The 21,297-nt window shown below is 59.1% G+C and overlaps 3 protein-coding genes across 10 annotated transcripts in view; 2 read left to right on the top strand and 1 right to left on the bottom strand.

Annotated features, from left to right (window-relative positions):
* Window positions 1-197: 197 nt before the first annotated feature.
* Window positions 198-8,628, top strand: APEH (acylaminoacyl-peptide hydrolase). The gene is made up of 22 exons (XM_019723839.3): window positions 198-376; window positions 452-584; window positions 1,106-1,232; window positions 1,649-1,742; window positions 1,840-1,915; window positions 2,003-2,166; window positions 2,330-2,467; window positions 2,566-2,657; window positions 2,735-2,775; window positions 2,860-2,981; window positions 3,518-3,578; window positions 4,096-4,193; window positions 4,870-4,921; window positions 5,750-5,838; window positions 6,291-6,429; window positions 6,870-6,953; window positions 7,034-7,114; window positions 7,481-7,569; window positions 7,677-7,867; window positions 7,975-8,077; window positions 8,151-8,257; window positions 8,348-8,628. Exons 1-22 carry the CDS (start codon window positions 365-367, stop codon window positions 8,451-8,453), a joined length of 2,199 nt encoding a protein of 732 aa, XP_019579398.2. The 5' UTR covers window positions 198-364; the 3' UTR covers window positions 8,454-8,628.
* The window catches only part of RNF123 (ring finger protein 123), a 34,446-nt gene continuing 21,299 nt past the window's right edge, over window positions 8,151-21,297 (top strand). The window contains exons 1-10 of one of the 8 annotated variants that reach the window (XM_088798134.1): window positions 14,156-14,255; window positions 14,526-14,608; window positions 16,543-16,660; window positions 16,941-17,025; window positions 19,650-19,729; window positions 19,877-19,971; window positions 20,369-20,423; window positions 20,534-20,619; window positions 20,893-20,979; window positions 21,188-21,255. In XM_088798134.1, the coding sequence (XP_088654260.1) occupies window positions 16,579-16,660; window positions 16,941-17,025; window positions 19,650-19,729; window positions 19,877-19,971; window positions 20,369-20,423; window positions 20,534-20,619; window positions 20,893-20,979; window positions 21,188-21,255 (638 nt within the window). In that variant the 5' untranslated portion in view covers window positions 14,156-14,255; window positions 14,526-14,608; window positions 16,543-16,578. The other 7 variants (XM_088798135.1, XM_088798133.1, XR_012489560.2 and 4 more) reach the window with 7 other exon arrangements.
* On the bottom strand, window positions 9,017-14,141 carry MST1 (macrophage stimulating 1). Its single transcript, XM_019723840.3, has 18 exons — window positions 13,997-14,141; window positions 12,833-12,980; window positions 12,641-12,753; window positions 12,444-12,558; window positions 12,232-12,368; window positions 12,032-12,152; window positions 11,779-11,897; window positions 11,430-11,598; window positions 11,133-11,263; window positions 10,947-11,049; window positions 10,677-10,813; window positions 10,549-10,584; window positions 10,341-10,461; window positions 10,083-10,160; window positions 9,788-9,934; window positions 9,601-9,707; window positions 9,376-9,515; window positions 9,017-9,251 (listed from the first exon to the last, which is right to left on the bottom strand). Exons 1-18 carry the CDS (start codon window positions 14,088-14,090, stop codon window positions 9,090-9,092), a joined length of 2,178 nt encoding a protein of 725 aa, XP_019579399.2. The 5' UTR covers window positions 14,091-14,141; the 3' UTR covers window positions 9,017-9,089.

The following is a 21,297-nucleotide window of genomic DNA, read 5'->3' as shown; positions in this document are numbered from 1 at the left end:
GACCTCGCCCCTCCCCAAAGACCCACTTCTGTATTCCGTGTCCACAGTGCCAAACCCTCTCCTCGGAGATCCCTCCAGTAACGGCCTAGGGCTAGGCCCCTGACCCCGCCTCTCACCAGCCTAGTGCCCCACCCCTCCAAGACGCCTCCCAGGTCGGAAGCCCCGGCGTCTCCCTCAGGGACCCACCTCCCGTCGAGGCCACGCCCCTCCACTAACGATCCTCGCCCGTTAGCGAGAGCTCCCGCCCCTCCCACAGCGATGCGGGACTGCGCCGAGACCCGCGGATCGCTACGGGCTCCGCCCCGCTAAGCCTCACTTCCGGGCGCCAGCACGCCCCGCCCCGCCCCCACAGCGTACAGCGACCATGGAGCGGCAGGTGAGGGCTCGGCCCGCGGTTCCCGTGGTCCTTGCAGCCCGGGCCGGGCCTGATCGTGGTGTGTCCCCTGCCCAGGTGCTGCTGAGCGAGCCCGAGGAGGCGGCGGCGCTGTACCGGGGCCTTAGCCGCCAGCCCGCGCTGAGCGCCGCCTGCCTGGGCCCGGAGGTCACCACGCAGTACGGGGGCCGCTACCGGACGGTGCACACTGGTGTGTGTATGGAAGGGAATCGGGTAGTGGGCCCACTCGGGTGGAGAGGAAGGAGGTGTGTAGGGTTCGCTGCTTGACAGTGCACCCGGGTGTGTGGAGGAAGACGGGTCTTGGAGGGAGTGGGTAGGAAGCGTGCACCTTCCAGTGGTTGGTGCACACAGGTGTAACGGGGGTGCTGTTGGGGCATTATGGGACGGTGCCCGTTAGTTCGTGAGTTGAGGGTAGAATTCAGACGTGGGTGCAGGGTTTGGGCCTTGTGGGGCTCATCCCCATCGTCATGTCTCAGGCGCGCCAGGATGCCTTCAGGGTTCTGGGGTGGGCATAGTCATGGTTTCTCTCCAAGAGGCCATCACCTCAGGCTCTGGAGGCCTAGACTTGAGTTGTGCTCAAGAGTTGTCCATCCTGCACCCAGAATATCTGGAGACAGATTGAGGAAGGTGGGCTGGGCCTTCTGAGGGTGGGGTGGGGAGAACCTGTGCTGGGAGTGGTCAAATCGAGCCGTCTCATGCTTCTCCTCACAGAGTGGACCCAAAGGGACCTGGAACGTATGGAGAACATCCGATTCTGTCGCCAGTACCTGGTGTTCCACGATGGGGACTCAGTGGTGTTTGCCGGGCCTGCGGGCAACAGTGTGGAGACCCGGGGGGAGTAAGTTTGAGGGGAGAAGTTTGTGGGCAAGGCCACAGCCATCTGCAAAGCCTTTTTGAATGCCCACCATGTGTCTGTGTTCGGGTAGGGCCCAGAAGGGAGGCCAGGCGCCAGCTTCCTGCCTCTCGGGAGCTCATGCAGTCTCTAGTGACATGACCTGATAAGCACTGGAGGTTTGTCCCAAACTTGGGCCTGGAGTAGAGCCCATGGCTTAGGGAGGCTGGGGAGAGTAGAGCCCATGCCCCATGGAGGAGAGGTAAGGCCAGCTGCCGTGGTGGGGCTAGAAAGGCTGCAGGGGTGGACGTGGGGCCAAAGCCTCAGGTATCTTGTCTAAGAGATTATGCCATTAAGGGGGCAGGATGGGGCTGTGCTTGGGGGGGAGATAATCCTGACCTGCCACTCCGTGTCCCCCTCAGGTTACTGAGCAGAGAGTCTCCTTCAGGAGCCATGAAAGCTGTACTGCGCAAGGTTGGAGGCTTGGGCCCTGGGGAGGAGAAGCAGTTCCTGGAGGTGTGTCAGCATGGGACCAGGTGGTGGGTAACTGGGGCCTCAGTCTACACATAAGGCCCTGTTGGGGGGCAGGCAGCCTGATCCAAGATGTCCCCAGGTCTGGGCGAAGAACCGGAAGCTCAAGAGCTTCAACCTGTCGGCGCTGGAAAAACATGGGCCGGTGTACGAGGATGGTGAGGCAGCTGGCTGGTGAGCAGGCAGGGTGGACAGGAGGGGCAGCCGTAGCCCAGGGCTCCCCTGATGGGCTCTCCCTCACCCAGACTGCTTTGGCTGCCTGTCCTGGTCGCACTCGGAAACACACTTGTTGTATGTGGCAGAGAAGAAGCGCCCCAAGGCTGAGTCCTTCTTTCACACCAAAGCCTTGGACATCAGTGGCGATGATGACGAGATGGCCAGGCCGAAGAAGCCAGACCAGGCCATCAAGGTGCTCAGGGCCATGGCCAGGCCATGACGGCCCTGCAGGGCAGCCCTGGGGCTCTGTATGCTCCCTGCCCACACTGCCTGTACAACTTGGGGGGCACTGGCTTTTCGGGGGGCAGGGCAGGCTTGCAAAGACAGGCTGGGCATTGAGTATCTTGTGTTCTCAGGGGGATCAGTTTGTGTTTTATGAAGACTGGGGAGAAAACATGGTTTCCAAAAGCATTCCGGTGCTTTGCGTGCTGGATATCGAGAGTGGCAACATCTCTGTGCTTGAGGGCGTCCCTGACAGTGTGTCCCCTGGACAGGTCAGCGCTGAGTCCGCCTACATACTCCTGCGGGAGCCTGGGGGCCCTGCCTGAGCTACTGCCCCTTGTTCATACCTGCCCTGTGGTCTTGTTCACAGGCATTCTGGGCCCCTGGAGATACAGGTGTGGTGTTTGTAGGCTGGCAGCATGAGCCCTTCCGGTTGGGCGTCCGCTTCTGCAGCAATCGCAGGTGAGGGAATGGGGCAAGGCAGGGGGCCTTGTAGCTCAGGCTGGCCTTGAAGCTGAGAATCTCCCTGGCGATTCCAGGTCAGCCCTGTACTATGTGGATCTCATCGGGGGGAAGTGTGGTAAGTGCTGGCGCCCACCTATGCTTTGCTGACACGCACTGGCCCTGCCAGCCCGCACGACGCTCACGTTTCCGTCTGGTCCAGAGCTCTTTTCGGATGACTCTCTGGCTGTCTCTTCTCCCCGGCTGAGTCCAGACCAGTGTCGCATCGTCTACCTGCAGTACCCATCTCTGGTCCCCCATCATCAGTGTAGCCAACTGTGCCTGGTGAGCTGGAGGTGGGCCAGGTGGGGTGAGCAAGAGGAGGGGTTGGTGGAGGAGAGCTGAAGGTCAGCCTCGTCTCCCCATGGGCCCCTTAGTGGACCTCCTGTCCGGGGTGCAGTGATGGTGTGAGTCCTGCCTGCCTGTCTCTTGAGGCAGGGCTTGGAGGCTGAAAGTGCTGGCATGGGGGCCTTTGCCTGTCAAGACTCAGCGCCTTGAGATCATTCTTTGTCTAACAGAATGCTCCTCCCTTTGCTCCTCAGCTGCACGTGGCAGGCTCTGCAAGGGGCTGGGATGTAGTAAGCAGTTCCAGAGTTATAGTCCTTGCCCAACAAGAGCTCTGGGCCCCTAGGGAAAGTCAGAGGCCCTTTCGGACATGTGGTCCACGTCACCAGTAAGGGGCTACATCAGACTCACCTCAGGTCCTCCCTCCCTTTCCTGAGGTTAGCCAGGGTTATCAGAGAAGGGAATTGGTACTGAACTCTGTGCCCTGAGGGCACTGTCAATCCCCTGGTGGGCATGACCATCATGTTCTCTTGCAGTATGACTGGTATACCAAGGTCACATCGGTGGTAGTAGACATTGTGCCTCGGCAGCTGGGAGGTAAGGGGTGTGTGGCGGGGTGGGTGCAGTGGAGCCCGCAGCTCTGTTTTCCTGCCATCTGTTACCCTGTGCAGGGCCAGCCACCTCAGCCCTTCCTTCCTGGGTTCCTTCTGAAGTCTTCCTCCCTGCTGGGCCAGCCCCATGTCCAGCCTCCGGAGAGCAGGGCCATCACCACAGGGAGGAGCTCTGATAGAGCAAGTCCACTAGCCCGAAGCTGAGACCAGAGTGGCTTAAGCTGGCTGTGGATTTAGAAAAGCCAGTGCGTTTCCTCTAAGCACCCACAGCTTCTCTCAGAAGCTCCTGAGCTCTGCCTCTCCTGGGCCTTCAGAGGCCTTGCCCCTCAGCCCCTTCTTCAGGCAGTTCTTCATCGCCTAGGGTGCCCCCACGTGTGGGATCGCCATTCTGTCACAGCTGCAGGGGCCCCAGGTGAATTCCCCAGCAGCCCAGCCTGCCTCATAGTCTTGACCCCCCACACCTCCATTCCTGGATGAGGCCTGCAGCCTTCCCATCTTCGCAGAGAACTTCTCTGGGATCTACTGCAGCCTTCTGCCCCTGGGATGCTGGTCAGCTGACAGCCAGAGAGTGGTTTTCGACTCAGTTCAGCGCAGCCAGCAGGTAAGGGGCCCTGCCTGTTGAGAGGCGGCGTCTGTACCAACCCCCAGGCCCGTGGGCCTAGGGCGTAGAATATGCACGCCGCTGGGTGGAACGCCCAGCCACAAGGTCTCACCGGCCACTTAAGGCTCTGCCTGCCCCTGTCCTGGATTCACTTCTTCGGGAGGCTGGCTGCCCTGTGGCCTCAGATGCCATCCTTGGTCATAGTATCCTGTAGTATCTACAACGGAGCCCTTGGCCTTTTTTCCCAAGGCATAGGTGTAACCTCCCTTCCCCAACCATTTCCCACTTGGGGACAAAAGGGCTGCCACTGGGGTGGGCCCCTAAACACTATACGGGGAGCTGGTAGAGATGGAACAGAGCCCTTCTCCCAGGGATTGCGTGGGGACACCCACAGTGTGCCAGGCTCCTTTTGGGTGTGATATCATGTGGCCCTCGTTCTGGCTCAAAGGGGCTCAGAGGCATTCCTTACCTTGCCCAGGGTCACCTAACAAGTTGTGACGGGACTGGGATATGAATCCAGGTGCTCAGGCCACTCCCTACTGTACTGAGTAGCCATCACCATAACGCTCACAGCCCTGGCCTACTCCAGGGGTCCCTAAGAGAGTAGAGACAAGGTGGGGGTGGGACCCATAGGGCTCTTGAATGTGGTACCACATATGCCTTTTTCCTGTCCCAGGACCTATTTGCTGTGGACACCCAGATGGGCAGTGTGACCTCCCTGACGGCTGGTGAGCAGGGCTGGTGAACGTGCCAGCCAGGCCAGGGGTGGGACTGGGGCTGAGCCTCTGGGGCAACAGAGGCTCTCTGGGCCACCGCACCACTGACTGTCCTGAAGCCTTCACTGACAATCTCATGAGGACCCTGCCCATGCAGGACGCTTTCCGAGCCAAGAGCCCGCCTCCCTTGCTCCCCTCTGCTCCATGTGTCCTGGCCCTGGACCCCACCCCTGCTCCTTGAACCCGCAAAACTCCCCCTTGCCAAGATCTGCCAGGCATCCTTCGTCCTCCCCATACCTCAGACAGAGGCAACTCTGCCAGCCAGGGCCCCAGTGAAGCCCTATGTTGGCTCCCTCGTCTTCCTCTTACCCAGGCCAGGTAATTCTGCCCATAAGTGTCTTTTGAGTCCTCCACCTGCCTGACTACTCACTCCTCCACAGAGCTACCGAAGTATCATTCCCAGACTACATCTCGTCACGCGAGCCCTGCTTAAGAATCTCCTTGGACCCCACTGCCCAGAATCAGCACCCCACCCCCCACCCCCCGGGCTTAGCTGCCACCCTGCAGGCTACATTCATCAAGTGGTCGATGGATATGCCATGATGGTCTGGTGTGTCCCCAGATCTAGCTGCTGGATTGACGATGGACTGAGTCGGAGGCTCACCCAGGGCCGTGTGCAGCTGGGGGTCGTGATAATGTCTTTGTGGGCATCCCTTTGCTTCTCAGGGTGCAAGGGGCACCTCGCTGCAGAGCGTCCAGCCTGAGACTCTGGCTCTACAGGGAATGGATGGGAGAGAGGGTGGCCCCTGCCAAGTGTTTAGTGGCATCTGCCTTCTCCAGGGGGGTCAGGTGGAAGCTGGAAGCTACTCACAATCGACCGGGACCTCATGGTGGCACAGTTCTCCACACCCAGCCTACCCCCAACCCTGGTGAGTGTTGGTGGTCCCCAGGCCAGGAGGCAGGGGTTCTGTGCAGGCAGAGCTCCCCAGGTCAGAACTGGCCCCAGAGTCTGACTATGGCTGGTTAGCATGTGAGAGGCCAAGACATGGGTCCAGCCCAACACGGTCCATGAAGGGCTGGCACCTGTGGGAAGAACTACTGGGCTAAGGTATGCTTTGTACAGAACACGGTATCTGGGAAAGTGCCCAGTCCTTTGGCTTAACAGGGCACTGGGAGACCCCAGAGCCTAGAAGCTGAGAAGGCAGGAGGTGGGTGTATGAGTACCTTTGTATATACCAGCCCACAATGGGAGTCCATGCTGTACCCTCTGGAGGGACAGAAGGCCCAGCACTGTGAAAGCTGCCCACCTCGCACCCTGAGCAGAGGTGGGAGGGCAGGGAGGCAGCCAGGGCCCCTGTGACACACTCTTTCCTCTTGGCAGAAAGTTGGGTTCCTGCCTCCTGCGGGGAAGGAGCAGTCAGTGTCGTGGGTGTCCCTGGAAGAGGCTGAACCCATTCCTGACATCTCCTGGGGCATCCGGGTACTACAGCCACCCCCAGAGCAAGAAAATATGCAGTATGGTGAGCTGGGCCCAGGCAGAGGGGTACCTTCTCCAATTTCCCCAGCACACGGCATCTGTAGTCACCTTTCCTGCCTCCTGCCTCACATTGTGGGGTTTCTTGGGATTGCCTCCCGGAGGTGTTCTCTTCGTCTTGTGCACAGTCGTGGTTGCCTGCTCTGGGTATCAGAGCATCTGATCTGGGCATCACCAGGCCAGATCACCTATGGTGGGAAAACTTAGGCCCAAAGAAGATAGGAGGCCTGTGACCACACGTTACCCAGAATGCTGTCCTTGCAGAGTGGGGTTCCCTGACGGAGGCCCATGTGTCACTGTGGGCTGCCTTAGCCAGGTCTTTGTTCCAGAGCTCAGCCCCAGACCTGCAGTGACAGCTGAGGCCTTGGCTGGGACAGCCTTTGGGCAGTAGCACTGGCTCTTCCAACTGCTGCCCTCTCCCTACAGCTGGCCTTGACTTTGAAGCAATCCTTCTGCAGCCCAGTGAGCCTCCAGATAAGACCCAGGTGCCCATGGTGGTCATGCCCCACGGTAGGCATCTGGCCTAAGAACCCCTGCCCTCCCACCAGCCCTCCTAGCTGGCTCTTTCATCCTCTGCTTCCTGTCCATAGGGGGTCCCCATTCATCCTTTGTCACTGCCTGGATGCTGTTCCCAGCCATGCTTTGCAAGATGGGCTTTGCAGTACTATTAGGTGAGTGAGCAGGGCCCCACAGCTCTTGTAGGGCTGTGAGTGGAGGCATGGGGTTAGGCCTGGTTTGTAAAGCACCATGGGTACCACCCTAGTCACCAGGTGTCTCTGTAGCCTGGACCTGGTAACCACTACCAGGAAGTGCCCTGGCCCAGCCTCTGGCTCCATGGAGTGGTGATAACATGGACAAACTCGGGGCTTCCATGGGAAGGGTGCTGCGGTCACTGGGCAGCAGCCTCACATCTCTTGGCCCTTCCCCGTGACAGTCTGCGCAGCTGGCGCAAGGCTTATTTCATAGAGGGGTGAAAAGGTGTCTAGGGGCTGGGAATGTCACTTGACCATGCTGTCTGGTCCTTCCCTGGCCTCCAGTGAACTATCGTGGCTCCACGGGCTTTGGCCAGGACAGCATCCTCTCCCTGCCTGGCAATGTGGGCCACCAAGATGTGAAGGACGTCCAGGTAGCAGGGGCTGGGGCTTCCGGACAGGCTGGAGGGTGGGGTTGGGGGTGTGGCTCCATCGAGCTGGGCAGGCTGCTGGTTGCAGCGTGCTTTACCTCACCCTATAGTTTGCAGTAGAGCAGGTGCTCCAGGAGGAACACTTTGACGCAGGCCGCGTGGCCCTTATGGGTGGTTCCCATGGTGGCTTCCTCTCCTGCCACCTGATTGGTCAGTACCCAGAGATGTATGGTGCCTGCGTGGCACGGAACCCTGTGATCAACATCGCCTCCATGATGGGCTCCACTGACGTCCCTGATTGGTGGGTGTGCCCCACAGGTCCCTGCCCTTCTCCCCTCTACCCCATTCCCCCGTGGAGCCACCCAGGCCCCAGAGCTCCAGCAGCTGCAGCAGCTCAGTCTCTTGCAGGTGCATGGTGGAGGCTGGCTTCCCCTACAGAAGTGACTGCCTACCAGACCTCAGCATGTGGGCTGAGATGCTGGACAAGTCACCCATCAAGTACACCCCTCAGGTATGTAGCCCTCCCTCTGCCCAGTCTGTCCAGAGCCCGGAGCCCTGCTCACCCCGGCTCCCCACACCTGCAGGTGAAGACACCGCTGTTACTGATGCTGGGCCAGGAGGACCGGCGTGTGCCCTTCAAGCAGGGCATAGAGTATTACCGTGCCCTCAAGGCCCAGAATGTGCCTGTTCGGTGAGTACATCAGGACAGCCCTGGCAGCTGATGGGCAGGTGAGCAGGGGAGGACCCTCTGGCCTCAAATATGGCTGCCCAACCCCTACAGGCTCCTGCTCTATCCCAAAAGCACCCATGCGCTATCGGAAGTCGAGGTGGAGTCAGATAGCTTCATGAACGCTGTGATCTGGCTGCGCACGCACTTGGGCAACTGAAGCCCTGCCTCTCTGCATGAGCTGGTTGTCAGATGCCACACTTGGCTCTTGGAGAGCCCTAGGGTCTGGCAGAGTGGTAAAAGGCCTCCTGGGCTCTGGACTCCATGGATGGGTGAGCCGAGAAATGTGGGCTATATGGTTATAATAAACGAGGACAGCCTGGTTCCTGCCGGTACTTTGTGCCAAGTCATGCCTAATCCCAGCCCCACCTTTCGGGTTCAGAGCCCGCAGGCCCGAGTGTGGTAGCCAGAAGGACCTCATCTATCTCTAGTGTGAGAAGGGAAAGGAAAGTGAGAGGTTCAGCCGCTGCCTGTCCTGGCCAACTGGGACTCCACCCGGCTAGTTCCCGGTGCTGCAGCCCGTTCTGTTAGACGCCGCCCTATACCACCCCTGCCAGCAGTTAATGCAGGGGGCTACTGAGGCCCTGCTCTTCCATAGGCTAAGGTGGTCCTAAGGGTCGGATTGCCTAGCCGAGGCTGCGCAGGGCTCAAGCCACCCAGGCTGAACAAGGAATTGCCAGTTCATTCCCTGGAAGTAAAGGTTAAGAAGCACCCTGCAAGGCGTAAAGAGGAAAGGTGGCTTTATGTCTGACAGGAAGCTCCATCCTTCCCAAGGTACATGGGATTGAGGCCGGGCCTAGCCCAGCTGCATGACCTTGTGAATCCAGTCCACAAACACAGAGACACGCATGAAAATGGCTGGCCAGCCGGGACGTGCACACACTCGGTTGGGGATTATAATTCCCTCCAGAACCCAGCAGTCATGGGTAAAGCAGGCAAGTGGGCCCCCGTAGTCACCCTGGTAGGTGGGAGAAGTGGTAAGGGGCCTGGGCCATGGCAGACACCAGCCCCCTTGGGGCTGAAGTAGTACATTTTCAGCTTCCCATACCCTCCCCAGGCTGGCCAGGGGCCCTGCCACGGACCTCACAGGCGCCCACGGGGGCCAGCAGTCCCTTAGTGCACATCTCACTCTCACGCACGCGTCCTCGGTGTTTGATATTACATTCCTGATTGGAGATGACGGTCAGCGAAGCCACGTTTAACACCATGTTGTTCCCTGTATCTATAGTGAAGGAAATGGGAAGAAGGGGAGGCCCTTTGGGTAGGCTCCAAGGCTGGGCCTCCATGCCCCTGCACTGTGCTCTTACCTTTGGTTTCACCCCAGCCTGCGATCTCACACTTGGTCTCTGGAAGTACCACATACCGCTCAGGGGGCAAGCAGATCAGGGCCACGTGCTGGTTCAGAGTTGCAGGTCTTTGGCAGGAATGAGGGCACTCAGGATCCGTGGCCACAAGGCCCAGCCCCACCTCTCACCCTCTTGACTTATCACACACCTCTCCAGTTTGAGCAGAACAAGCTGGGAGCCTGAAGGCCCGCACACCAACTTGGCCACTGGGACCCGCTGCAGGCCTGGGTCCCCAGGCCGTGGGTTCTGGAACACGGTGCCCAACCACACCTCATAGCCTATGAGAGGCATATGGCTGGGAGAGAAGCTCTGCTAAGTCAGTCATGACTCATAGTCTGCAACCCCAAGGCTTACCTGTTGGCTCACCTGGGGAAGGTGGCTAAGGGGAAGATGAAGGTTGAGGGGTGGGACGAGGTGGGTCCCCAAACCCAAGGGAGGCTCACCAGGAGGAGAAGCACTGCCGGGCAGTCAGTACCCACTGCTCCTTCACTAGGGATCCCCCACAGAAATGCTGGCCCTGCCTGGAGGAGGGGCAGGTAGGAGAGGGAAGAGTGAATCCTGGCACACAGGCTGGAACTGCCGTTTCTTGGCTAGGACCTCTGCCAGTGGAGGCCAGGGACAGGTTCCCACCCTCCACTGGCAGAAGCACAGTAGATACAACCTCAGCTCCTCTCTTGGGGAGATGGGCAGATGTGCCTCACCGATTGCGCAAGCTGACTGTCCAGGGTGAGTTCCCAGGCTGGCCCCCCACCACACGCAGCTTGGAGCGATGCTGGTCCAAGGGAGGCCCCCTCTTGCCACACTTCTCAAACAGCACTTGGTCTGGGGGACAGGATGGGCTGGATGAAACCCCGACTGCATGGAGGTAGGGGGCAAAGGGCTCCCGACCCGCCTGGCCCAAGCCCCTACCCGGGGGCTCCAGAATGGACGGTGGTTGGTCATCATCTGAAAGAGCCAAGTTCATCCAAGTTAAGAGAGCCAGCCTTCGGTCGTGGAAGCTGGGGGCAGGGCCCCGGGGAAGTGTCACCGCCGCTCACCGCAGCGCTGCAGTGCACAGTAGTCGAAGGGAGTCCTGGGATCAGTAGTGTAGCACCAGGGCCCGTGGCTATCCCCGTCTGGGTTCCGGCAGAAGTTCTCCTCCAGTTGTGCGTGTGGGGCGGAGGTAGGCGTGAACCTAGGCAGGAGGGGGAGCAAAATCATAGCATGGTAATCCCAAGGCCCCGCTGGGCTCCAGTTTTGAGAGGCCACAGCGTGCCGCGTTTGGGTTAGGCCCAGACCTAAGGGGCCGGGCGCGCCGACCGACTCACTGCGACTTGTGTGGCGTCTCTGCGGACCAGCGTTGGCACCGGACGCCCTTGCGAGTCTTACTGACCGAGCCGCGGTACTGCTCCCCTGCGCCGTGATAGCAGTCTGGGTGGGCAGACAGGGACGGCCGTCAGCTGCTTCTTGCTCAACCTCTGGCTAAGTGCCTTCAGCCCTAACATGGGTCTTACCCTCTGGCCGCACATCGTCGATGCAGCGCCGGATCTGGTAGCAGAAGGCCACCCGCATGCCAGGCCGCGATGTGAAGCACCAGGGCGCCTCCGAGCCATCGGGGTTCCGGCAGAAGTTCTCCCGAAGGTCCCTGGGCAGGCGCTGAGCTTAGCTCAGGTGGGTCCCAGCCGGCCTCCAGCTGGAGCCCCGCCTCCGGCCCCGCCCCAGACCCCGCCTTCCTCCAAGCCCCGCCCCGGGACCACTCTCTTCAGGTCCCACCCACAGGAGTACGCCCCAGAGACAGCCCGCCACCTCACTTGCACGCGTATTTCTCGGGCGCAAAGCGATGCTGATGCGGGTACTGTGCGTCCCAACGCTGGCAAGGCACACCCGTGACGGTGGTGTTGGCCGTGCCCCGGTAGCCCTCGCCCTTCCCGCGGAAGCATTTCAGCGTCGTGGCTTCGTGGAGCGGCTGTGCCTCCGACCCTTGGATGGACCGTAGCCGGTCGGAGCCCGAGTCGGAGCTAAGACCCGGGCTGGGGCTGAGGCTGAGCCCCACTTCCGCGGGTCCCCATTCGGGTCACGCCTACCCCGACCCCTGTCCCCAGCTAGGCCACGCCCTCCACGCTTCCCAGGTGCCTCCCAGGCCGGGCCCTCGCGTCCTACCGCAGCGCGAGAGATCGCAGAATTCTCGCTCCACCTGCGGGTCAGTGGTATAGCACCAGGGCCGCTCTGAGCCGTCTGGATTCCGGCAGTAGTTGTCGTCCAGGCCTTTGTCAAGGAACCTGGGGGCGGTAGCGGGGCGTGAACAAGACCCTGGGACTCAGGCCGTGACTGTTTCCGATATACTGCCTGATATCGGGCCCCGCCCTCACTACCCTGGCCTGGCCGCGGTGGCACTGAGCCCGCCCACGCGTACTTGCTGGGCTCAAAGGGGTGAGGGTGCGGGCGCTGCAGGTCCCAGCGCTGACACTCGCGTCCTGACTCGGTGCGGTCCACTGCGCCGCGGTAATCCTCGCCATTACACCAAGTGCAAGTGGCTGGAAACACAGGGCCAGTGGGTTTGTGGACGGACGTGAGCATGCTCCTTCCGCCCCAGGCTCGACAGGAGCCAATTACCCTCCCTGCAGGACTTGATGCCGCAGCTCTGGAAGCGCACAGCAGGGTCTGTCGTGTAGCACCATGGCCCTCCGGGGTCCCGGTCGGGGTTGCGGCAGAAGTTCTCCTCCAAGCCGTTCCGGAGTGTGGGCGTGTACCTGGGTGCGGAGAGCTGCAATACAGTGGCTGTTGGGGGCGTCCGCAAGGAGGGACAGAGGGGAGGTGTCTTTCACCTGTGGTCATTGGGGAACCTGAGGCTCCAGCGCTGGCACGGTAGGCCACCTGTGGTGATGGCCACAGTGCCTCGGTACTTGACCCCATTATCCATGAGGCAGGTCCGCACATAGTCTGGAAACAATAGACCCACGGTCAACAAGGCCTGAGGCCCCAGCACCCCATCATCAGCTCGCCCTTCTCTGCAGTCACTCACCTTTCTTTTGGAAGAGATCACAGCGCCCTGAACGCTGCAGCTGTGTGTGGGGTGAGTCTTGAGTCCATGGGAGCAGCTGGCAACCATGGCTGCTCACGTTGTAGTGGAAGGCCCTGGAAGGAGGAGGAACAGGATCACCCAGTGCCCAGGTTCTTCTGCCCCCAGCCTTATCTAGGTCCAGTTGCCACTCACCTGCAGTCCAATAGGCGCCCGCAACGCCCTGCACATTCCTCAGCATCTGTCACATCGTCTTGCCAAGGCCCAGGCCCCTCTGCATGTAGCAGGTGTTGCAGCTCTGTACCCCGGAGTATCTGGAAGTCATTTAAAGGCGAGCGCTGCCCTGCGTGGTGGGCATGCATATCAGTTCATGTATATCCATACTTCATTCATTCAGGGGATCAAAGCTACAAGGCTCTGGGATGGGCTTAATGGATACATTCAAGGGTCAGACCCCTGTACAGGGTGGCAGAAGCCGGCCTAGACATGGTAACTATTACCTGTGCCCCTGTTTTTTGGGCAAGGCACCAGACTCAGGTTTAAAACATTCTCTCTAAGAGAGCAGTGGGAGGTGGTGCTTGCCCTCTGGAACTTGTTTCATCTCATCTCTCAGCTGAGAATGCCAAGGCTCAGAGCTGTCATACCACCCAGGCAGAGGCTCAACCCAGGCATTCCCACTCCAGATCTGGTCTCTCACTAGCAGGGCATGTGCTAGGTTAGAGGGTTAGATCCGCCTCCTGCGGGGTAACTGCCTGCATGTGTGAATGCATCAGCGTGGTCCCAACACTGCCTCAATGCTACAGCAGATGTTCTAATGCAGGCCTGAATAGGCAGTGTGTATCTGTATTCCTGGGGCCACCCAGCTCTGTGCATGACATGATTTGCTTCCTGGAATGCACTATGTCCTGGTTCTCACCAATGAGTCTGAGTCGGGCAGTTTGAACAGGATACCAAGTAATCCTGGGACAGGAGTTGACTTGGTGAGTGACTCTAAGGCATAAACGATGTTTTTGGTCTTGGGACTAAAGGTTGAGGAATTTCCAGAGAATACCTGGTGATTATTATGTCTTAATTCCCTTCTTCATAGGTTAGCTGGTTGCTTGGGAGGCAATTATACATCAGGGCTGCTGACAGGACTGGCTACATAATTTGTGGGCCCCTTGTAAAAAAGGTGGGGGGAAAAGTGCCACTAAAGGTACTAAGATATAAAGCTTTTTCCTGTCTTCTGAATAGGAAAGGAAGAAGCCAAGACCCCACTGTTCCATGCCCAGTGAGCTCCTGGCTTGGACAGCAGATGGGTCTGGGGCTGACCCCTTCCCGAAAGCAGATGGGGATCAGTGGGGTTGGGGGCACACTCACCAGGGACCCCTGCGCACTGCATCAGAAGGAGCAGGAGTGGGAACCACCCCATCCTCCTGGCTGGAGGCTGTACTGTGATCCACCACAGCCCCATCCGGGAAATTGTGAAACCTGTCCCTACGGGATTGGGTGGCTCTGGTTCCACACCCCCACTCCAGGCCTGCTGGGGCCTGACCTGAGACCCAGGAATGGGGGTGGGGTCAGGCCTCAGGTCTCCTGGGTGAGGGGCAAGTGACCCTCACTCTGGCACAGCTAGCAGGTGAGAAGCCACCCTATGTAGGAGGAAGTTGTTGGAGAGGTTCAGTGGGGATTCTTGACGTGCCCTGGGGTAGGAGTGGAGCCCCCTACAGCCTAGGCTGCTCTGGAGGGAAGGGCAGTTTGGGTACGGTTGTTGCCAGAGGCCTCAGTTCCAGCCCCTAGGTGGTGATAGTAAACCTTTCTGAGCCTCAGTTACCCCCTGGAAAGTGGGGAACGTTCCCTGCCCCAGCCCCAAGGCAGCCTGCCCCTTCTGCTACTTATCGGGCCCCAGCTGTAGGCATATCGGCCCACGCCCCTGACAGCAGAGCCCAGAGAGGACGCCCTCGCTCCGTCAGAGGTGTCATCCCAAGGAAGGTAAGCGAGGCCACCTGTCTGGCCTGGATGGAGGTGGCGGGTAACAGGTAGCAGGGACCCTGGCAGGAGAGGCCTTTCAGACGTCCTTAGGGGACATCTAGGTCGGGCCTCCAAGTATGGGTAGGAGTTGGGACAGGCGGGCTGGAGCTCCCAGTTAAGACATTGCGTTCCGACATGGCTGGGCTAGGAGCTCCTCCTGCGCAGGCGGTGGGTCAGGGGCTCCGGCGGTCTGGCGGGCGCGCACTCCGGCAAGGCAAAGGCCGGGAACAACCCGGCGGGAGTTGGCGAAGGTGGCGAGGGGGCCCCCTGGCGGAGGCCGATCGCTGGCCGATGCGCGTGCGCAGTGGACGCTCAGTTTGACCCCGGACGGGTGCCGTAGCCGAAAGGCTGGGCGGATGTTGTGAGCCGGGACTCAGCGGCCGAGGCTGGGGGTGAGTGAGGGGCGGCCCGGCTCCCAGCGGGGCGGATCCCCGCGCCTCCCCGCGCGGCCCCGGCCGATCCAGTGCGCGGGTGCTCCCCGCGCGGGGTTTGCAACCTGTGGTGCGGGGCTCTGGGCTGGAACTGGCCTGGAGGATTCTCCGGAGCTTGTGGCCGGGTGGGGGCGACTTGGGGGAGACATACGCTGCCCTCCGCGTCCTTGGGCTCCGAGATGGGGTCGGTTCTGTTTCGAGCCCGGATCGGCGGGGCTCGGCAGAATCGACGTGGGAGGGAGCCCCCGAGCAAAGTCAAGGTCTGCCTCTCACCTGGGTCCTCAGCACCTGACATCCGGAGTGGATGTCTGGAACGTTTACTGATCAGATGAGTGACCGCGTGTGATCTGTCCTGCACCTGCTCTGGTGGGAGAGGGGCAGCAGTCATGGACGCCCGCGGGGGGCGGCAGGGAGGGAGAGTCACCTTCCCCAGGGGCAAGCGTAGTTCAGACTGGGAATGGGCAAGGGTGTGCGATGGGAGCAGAGGACCTGTCTGGGGTGAGATAAGAGACTGCAGAGAAGGGAGTGCTGTCTAAACTAGTGCTAGAAGGCCAGGCTCTAGACCAGCGCCGTCTAGTCGAACTTTGTGTGATGATGGAAGTGTTCTATATTTTTTGGTGTCTAGTACTGTAACCATTAGCCACATGTGGCCACTGAATCCTTGAAATGTGACTAATATAACAGACATTAAATTTAAAGTTTTTTAAACTTTAAAAAGTTGCTACTGTGTTGGACAGCTTTAGACAAGGCTGGCACCAGCGACTTGGGGAAGCTTCTGAAGCAGCTGTTAGCAATACCCCCAGGAAGGATGAACAGCGATGGGAAGACCAATAGGCTTGCCAATGAGGACTGGACAAGGGTGGAGCTCTGATGGGTGGGAGGCAGTGTGTGTGAATGGGAGCAAGACAACCTGCAGGCCTTTGGACAAGAGAAGGAAGGATCCTGGCGCTGAAGAAGGAGGCCCTGGGCTTGGGTGTCAAGCAGGACTTGGAGCTGGAGGTGGCACCTCGCCCTGGGATGACAGACGACAGTACTTGGGGCAGTGTGGTGTAGGGTTCTCTCTCCTGGATACGTGCTGGACCCAGGGTGGCTATGACTGCGAAGGACACAGGGGCTCTGCAGCTAGGCCACCTCACTCTGGATACTTTGGTCTGATTTTCCCGGGGTTGAGGCATTTAGTTGGGTTCAACAAACATATATCTGGCGCACCTGCTCTGTTGGGCCCTGTGCTGAGCACAGGGACATGGTGGGGCCCTGTCACATGGGCCTATCACATGGGGCCCCACATGTCCTCCCTCACTGTGCAGGAAGCTGGGAGCCCCTGCTTTCCTCTGCCCTGGGTTGGTATGTGTGTGAGTGTGCATGCACCTGGCCTGCTCCCGAGCCTTCCTGCTACCCTGGGGCTGAGGTCAGTGTGGGAGCCCTTCGCTGGCTTCATATAGACAGCCTTTGCCTCTGGCTCAGCCCTCAGGACCACTGGCTGCCCACAAGAGATGAAGGATGGCGTCCAAGGGGGCCGGCATGCCTTTCTCCCGCAAGAGCTATAGGCTGACTTCGGATGCTGAGAAATCCAAGGTTACAGGTAGGGGCTGGCAGGGCTGGGAGGAGGCTACTTGTGTTGAGGAAAGGAGAAGGAAGAGACAAAGGCGGCAAAGTCCCAGGTCCAGTGAGCCTTGGGCCTTGCTGCACCCCTGGACCTGTCAGCCAGCTCTTCTCCACCTGTTGCCATGGAGCAGTGCACCCTACATGACTGCGCCCCTGACCCCTGTGGCTGGTCTAGGACCAGGAGCCTTTGGGGCCAGCAGAGGCTGAGAGCTGGACTGACCATATGACCCTTCTCTCCCTTCTGACCTGTGATCCAGGCATCGTGCACGAAAAACTACTGAATGACTACCTGCACCGCATCTTTTCCTCTCCTGACCATGCACCTACCGCAGCCACCAGCAGGTATGGTCGGGTGGGTAGCCCTCCTCACTCTGATGGACCAGATCAAAGGCTGAAGGCTGCGTTGTGGGGAAGGGAGCCTGGGCTTTGGGTAGGCGGGCTTGGGTTCCCGCCGTTCCTGGCTATGAGACCTCCGGTCAGAGTCTGTCTTCTGGACTCCGCTTCTTCCTTTCCAATGTCAGTGCTAGTACCTTCCTTCTGAGGGAGTTGTGGGAGCTAGGGGGGTGGTGCCCGTTCAGCACTCAGCATAGTACCTCACACCTACTCCACATTCAGCATCCGGTGCCTTGTACGTCTGCCCACACCCCTCCCCACACTGGCCCTCTGTAGCCTCTGCCTGAATCTATGAAGTGCAGACACCAGTAGCCCTTTTCCCTTGCGAGTTTAATGCATTTAAGTTTAGTCTATATCAAAGTTACAAGTTTGCTTTAGCAGAAACTTAGAAGAAGAAAAAGCATCTGTCATCTCTTTATTTTAACATGACTATTTGAGCATGATTTTTTTTTTTCTGTTTTCTTTATCTCACAATGTATGTAGTTTGGACTATGCTGTATAGAAAAATTTTTTTTAATTAAAAAATTTTTTGTCACCGTCAGTCCTTTTTTAAAAAGAGGTTTTATTGAGGAATAATTGACATACAATAAACAGTATGTATTTAAAGTGTGCAATACAATGAGTTTTAATACGAATAACTTGTGAAACCATCACTACCATCAACATAATGGACATATCCCTCACCTCCAAAAGTATAATGACATTTAAATCCTGTTTTTGTCATCACACGGGAGCCCCTGAGTGTTTTCCTATGTTACAGATTGATCCTCATGGGCACTTTTTAGGGCCAGGGCTCAGCCCTTAGCCACGCCCTGGTTTGGAGGGGCTTTTGCTTCTGTAAACAATGCTGTGAGGATGGCCAGGGTTGTTGGAATTATGAGCTAGAGTATTAGAACTCCGGTCACTTTTAAGGGTATTGCTAAATTACTTATTGAAAGGGTCATACAAATCCTCCCTCCCTGCAGTGAGGCTTGTGTGTCCCCCTTGCCAGCCAGGGCTATTCTGTCTTTCACAATCTTTGCTCTCTGGGCAGGCACAAAGGGCAGCATTGTTGCCTGTTCCATGTAAGCGCCTGTTGTGGCCAGGGGGTTTCTACTTCTGGAGGGCTGCTGCCTACCTCCACCCCAAACCCAATCCTGGCCTGCTCCCAGGGCCATCTGATCCCTACTTCATGTGATACCAGAAATGGTCCTGCTGCCACTGGTGTTGTGGCTGCCAGGAGGGAGAGCAGGTGGCAGGGCCATGAGTCAGTGGTTGTGAGGATGGAGAACCCTGGGCTGGCACCTAGGCAGCCAAGAAAGGGCAGCCCCATGCTGGGTTTGGCCAGATGGGCAGCGCTGCAGGCCCTTGGAGAAGCTGAGTCTCAGGCCGCCCTCTCACAGCTGCTCTTGAGAGCAGGCACAAGCCTCCAGCAGCCGTCCCAAGTGCGGGCCATGAAAAGCTGTTGCGGAAGCCTCCTTCTCCTCGGGCCGTTGGGGTGCTCATAGATGAGGCTGGCTGCAGCCTTCAACATTGATGGCTGAGCACTCAGTGTATGGCCACCACCTGGCCTTGGTCTGGGGCCCAGTAGGAGTGGGGAGGAGGCTTGGTACGTCTCCACCTGCTGTAGCTCAGGGTCAGTGGTAGCTCACAGCAGGGGAGCATGCGGTCCCTGAGCCTGAGTTGAAGCTACTTTGCCAGAGAATCAGTGCTTTGGCCCATCTACATCCCCTTCCAGATCTACTCTCCAGGCAGATGAAAGGGGTAGGAGCTGGGATTAGAGGTGGAAGAGCAGATACTGGCAGCCTGTGGGCTGGTTCCAGATGGGCATCGAGCCTCTGCTCTGCCTGAGCCATGCTAGTTTCCACCACTCCATTCCCTGCTATTCTTAGTGCTGAACTCAGGGCAGACTGGCCAACATTAGACAGAGCCCTTTATCTGGGCATGTGTGCTGGGAGGATGAAGGGGCCGCTCAGGCAGATTGGCCCCTTTGGCTGGGGCAGGTGGCCAATAGGTGGTCCATGTGCTCTCCTGGCCTGTACAGGTGGGTATAGGATAGAGCCAGGCAGCAGCTCAGAGGGCTGGGCCCTTGATGCTGCCAGGACATGTCTGATTCAACACACAGATTTCCCTGGCTGGGTGGTGGGGAGACCGGAAGGCCTGGGGTCCGGGGCTGGACTAGCTGGCCTTGGTCTGACCACCTTGGGGACTGGCATTTCTCCCAGCTTTCCTTTCCCAGGTATAATCAACACAACAACCTTGGAGAGCGGGCAGGTTGTGGGCTATGCAGGGAGCACACATGAGTCCCTGGAGTCTTCACAGATTCTCTGCCATACCGCTGTTCCTTTCTACAGATGAGGGAATTAAGGCTTAGAGAGGGCTCTTCTTTTTTTTGAACAGTCCTGAGGTACACCAAATTGGACTAGTCATAGGTTTCAGTTTAATACATAATCTAGCCTTCTGACCCCAGCATGCCGAAATTTAGGACTAAGCACCCAAAGCTCAGGGGAAAGGGAGTAGGAGAGGGGGTTAGTGTCATCTAGGGGCTGGTTTCAAGGACTTTTGGGCCCCTCGCAGCCTCTCGCTCTCCCCAGGAAACCGCTGAACTTCCAGAAACTGCCAGAGCATCTGGACCAGCTGTTACAGGTGGACGATGAGGATGAGGAGAGCCAGGGTACGTGGCAGTTCCTGGAATGGGATTGGAGGTGCCAGGGCTGGACCCTGGTGTCGTGGGGGCTGCCCTGGTGAGATCAGTGTACTCTGTGCATTTTGTCAGACCCTGTGCCCTGCCCGACCCCACACCCACCTCTCCTCTTTTCAGGACAGGTTGAAGGGCGGCTTGGCCCATCCACTGTGGTCCTGGACCACACAGGTGGCTTCGAGGGGCTTCTCCTGGTGGATGATGACCTCCTGGGGGTGAGTGAGGGCAAGGCGTGGGGCCCCAGGTCCAAGCCCCTCCTGACACAGCCCTAAGCTTTTCCTGATGTGGCCCTGGTGTCCTTACCTTTCTTGATGGGTCTGTAGCCACAAGTCTCTCCTGAAGTGGCCCATTGAGCCCTCAGCTCCCAACCCCCCCTGACATAGCCCTGAACCCCTTTTGGTGGACCTCCAGCCCCAAGCTCTTCCTAGCCTAGCCGTGAGCCCCTCCTGTCATGCCCCTGGCCCAGAGTCCCTGCTGCCACAGGCCTAGGCCCTCCCACCCTGTGATAGGCACAAGCCACCAAGGCAAGCTAAGTGGGGGTGGGGCCGTTCTCCCTTGGGGAGGCACTTCGTGTGCCTGGGAGGAGGCTCAGCGCCCCTGCCCTTCACCCAGGTGATTGGACACAGCAACTTTGGCACCATCCGCTCCACCACATGCGTGTACAAAGGTGAGACCGTGCCCCTCTGTGGCGCAGGGGGTCGGGAGGAATCGAGAGCCCTGGCCTGAGGTATGAGGTGGTCTCTATTTACCTGCTGGGCCTGACTTGGCTTTTTCCAGGGAAATGGGTCTACGAGGTGCTCATCTCCTCCCAGGGGCTCATGCAGATCGGCTGGTGCACCATCAACTGTCGCTTCAATCAGGAGGTACATGGTGGAGGGAAGTGGCCCTCCCAGGGAGCACGCCTGCCGCCCCCCAGCTGCGTAAGGTCTGCTCAGGACCCTCCCCCGACTGCCCTCCGGAGGAGGAATGTGTCCCACCCCTGCCCGGAGCAAGCCAGCCTGAAAAACAACCCTCGCTCCTTCCCTCAGAGCATCAGCCCCCTTCTCTAGAGCCCTGTGGGTCCCAGGTTGGTGGCTGGAGGGCTCTGGCCCTGCCCCTGTCCACCTCCCCGGGACTTCACAGACCTTCCTCCCTAGGAGGGAGTTGGAGACACACACAACTCCTATGCTTATGACGGCAACCGTGTGCGCAAGTGGAATGTGACCACGACGAATTACGGAAAGGTGAGGGCCGAGCCCCCAGTGGCACCTGCCTCATATCCTTCCCCACAGCTTGGCAGGACCACTGGGCCGCCATGAGGGAGGGGGCAGGGACTCAGGTCCTCTGTACTTGGGCCCGTGTCCCCTGGGTGGTAGTGGAGACACAGCGCAAGGCGCAGAGCGGGCAGGCTGCCGGGCTTCTGCACGTCTGTAAGGCCTCCTTCCCTGGCAGGCGTGGGCAGCAGGGGACATCGTGAGCTGCCTGATCGACCTGGACGATGGCACTCTGTCCTTCTCCCTGTGAGTCTTGGGCCTCTCTCCATAGGCCTAGCCTTGGGGACC

The sequence above is a fragment of the Rhinolophus sinicus genome, chromosome 5 (assembly GCF_057876585.1).
Source record: "Rhinolophus sinicus isolate RSI-liver-muscle chromosome 5, RSI-T2T, whole genome shotgun sequence".
Lineage (NCBI taxonomy): Eukaryota > Metazoa > Chordata > Mammalia > Chiroptera > Rhinolophidae > Rhinolophus > Rhinolophus sinicus.
The sequence above is the reverse complement of the archived record's forward strand: the minus strand, read 5'-3'. Positions and strand labels throughout refer to the sequence as shown.

What these genes read in the sequence shown, in the direction of transcription:
- APEH (XM_019723839.3), top strand. An exon ending in TGGGCCGGTGTACGAGGATG is followed by an intron (nt 1,916 to 2,002) that starts GTGAGGCAGCTG and finishes TCCCTCACCCAG; the next exon opens with ACTGCTTTGGCTGCCTGTCC. An exon ending in TCTCATCGGGGGGAAGTGTG is followed by an intron (nt 2,776 to 2,859) that starts GTAAGTGCTGGC and finishes CGTCTGGTCCAG; the next exon opens with AGCTCTTTTCGGATGACTCT.
- MST1 (XM_019723840.3), bottom strand. Translation starts at nt 14,090, where the DNA reads ATGGGGCTGTGGTGGATCACAGTACAGCCTCCAGCCAGGAGGATGGGG. An exon ending in CCCGAGAAATACGCGTGCAA is followed by an intron (nt 11,264 to 11,429) that starts GTGAGGTGGCGG and finishes GCGCCTGCCCAG; the next exon opens with GGACCTTCGGGAGAACTTCT. An exon ending in CGGCAGTGCTTCTCCTCCTG is followed by an intron (nt 9,935 to 10,082) that starts GTGAGCCTCCCT and finishes CTTCTCTCCCAG; the next exon opens with CCATATGCCTCTCATAGGCT.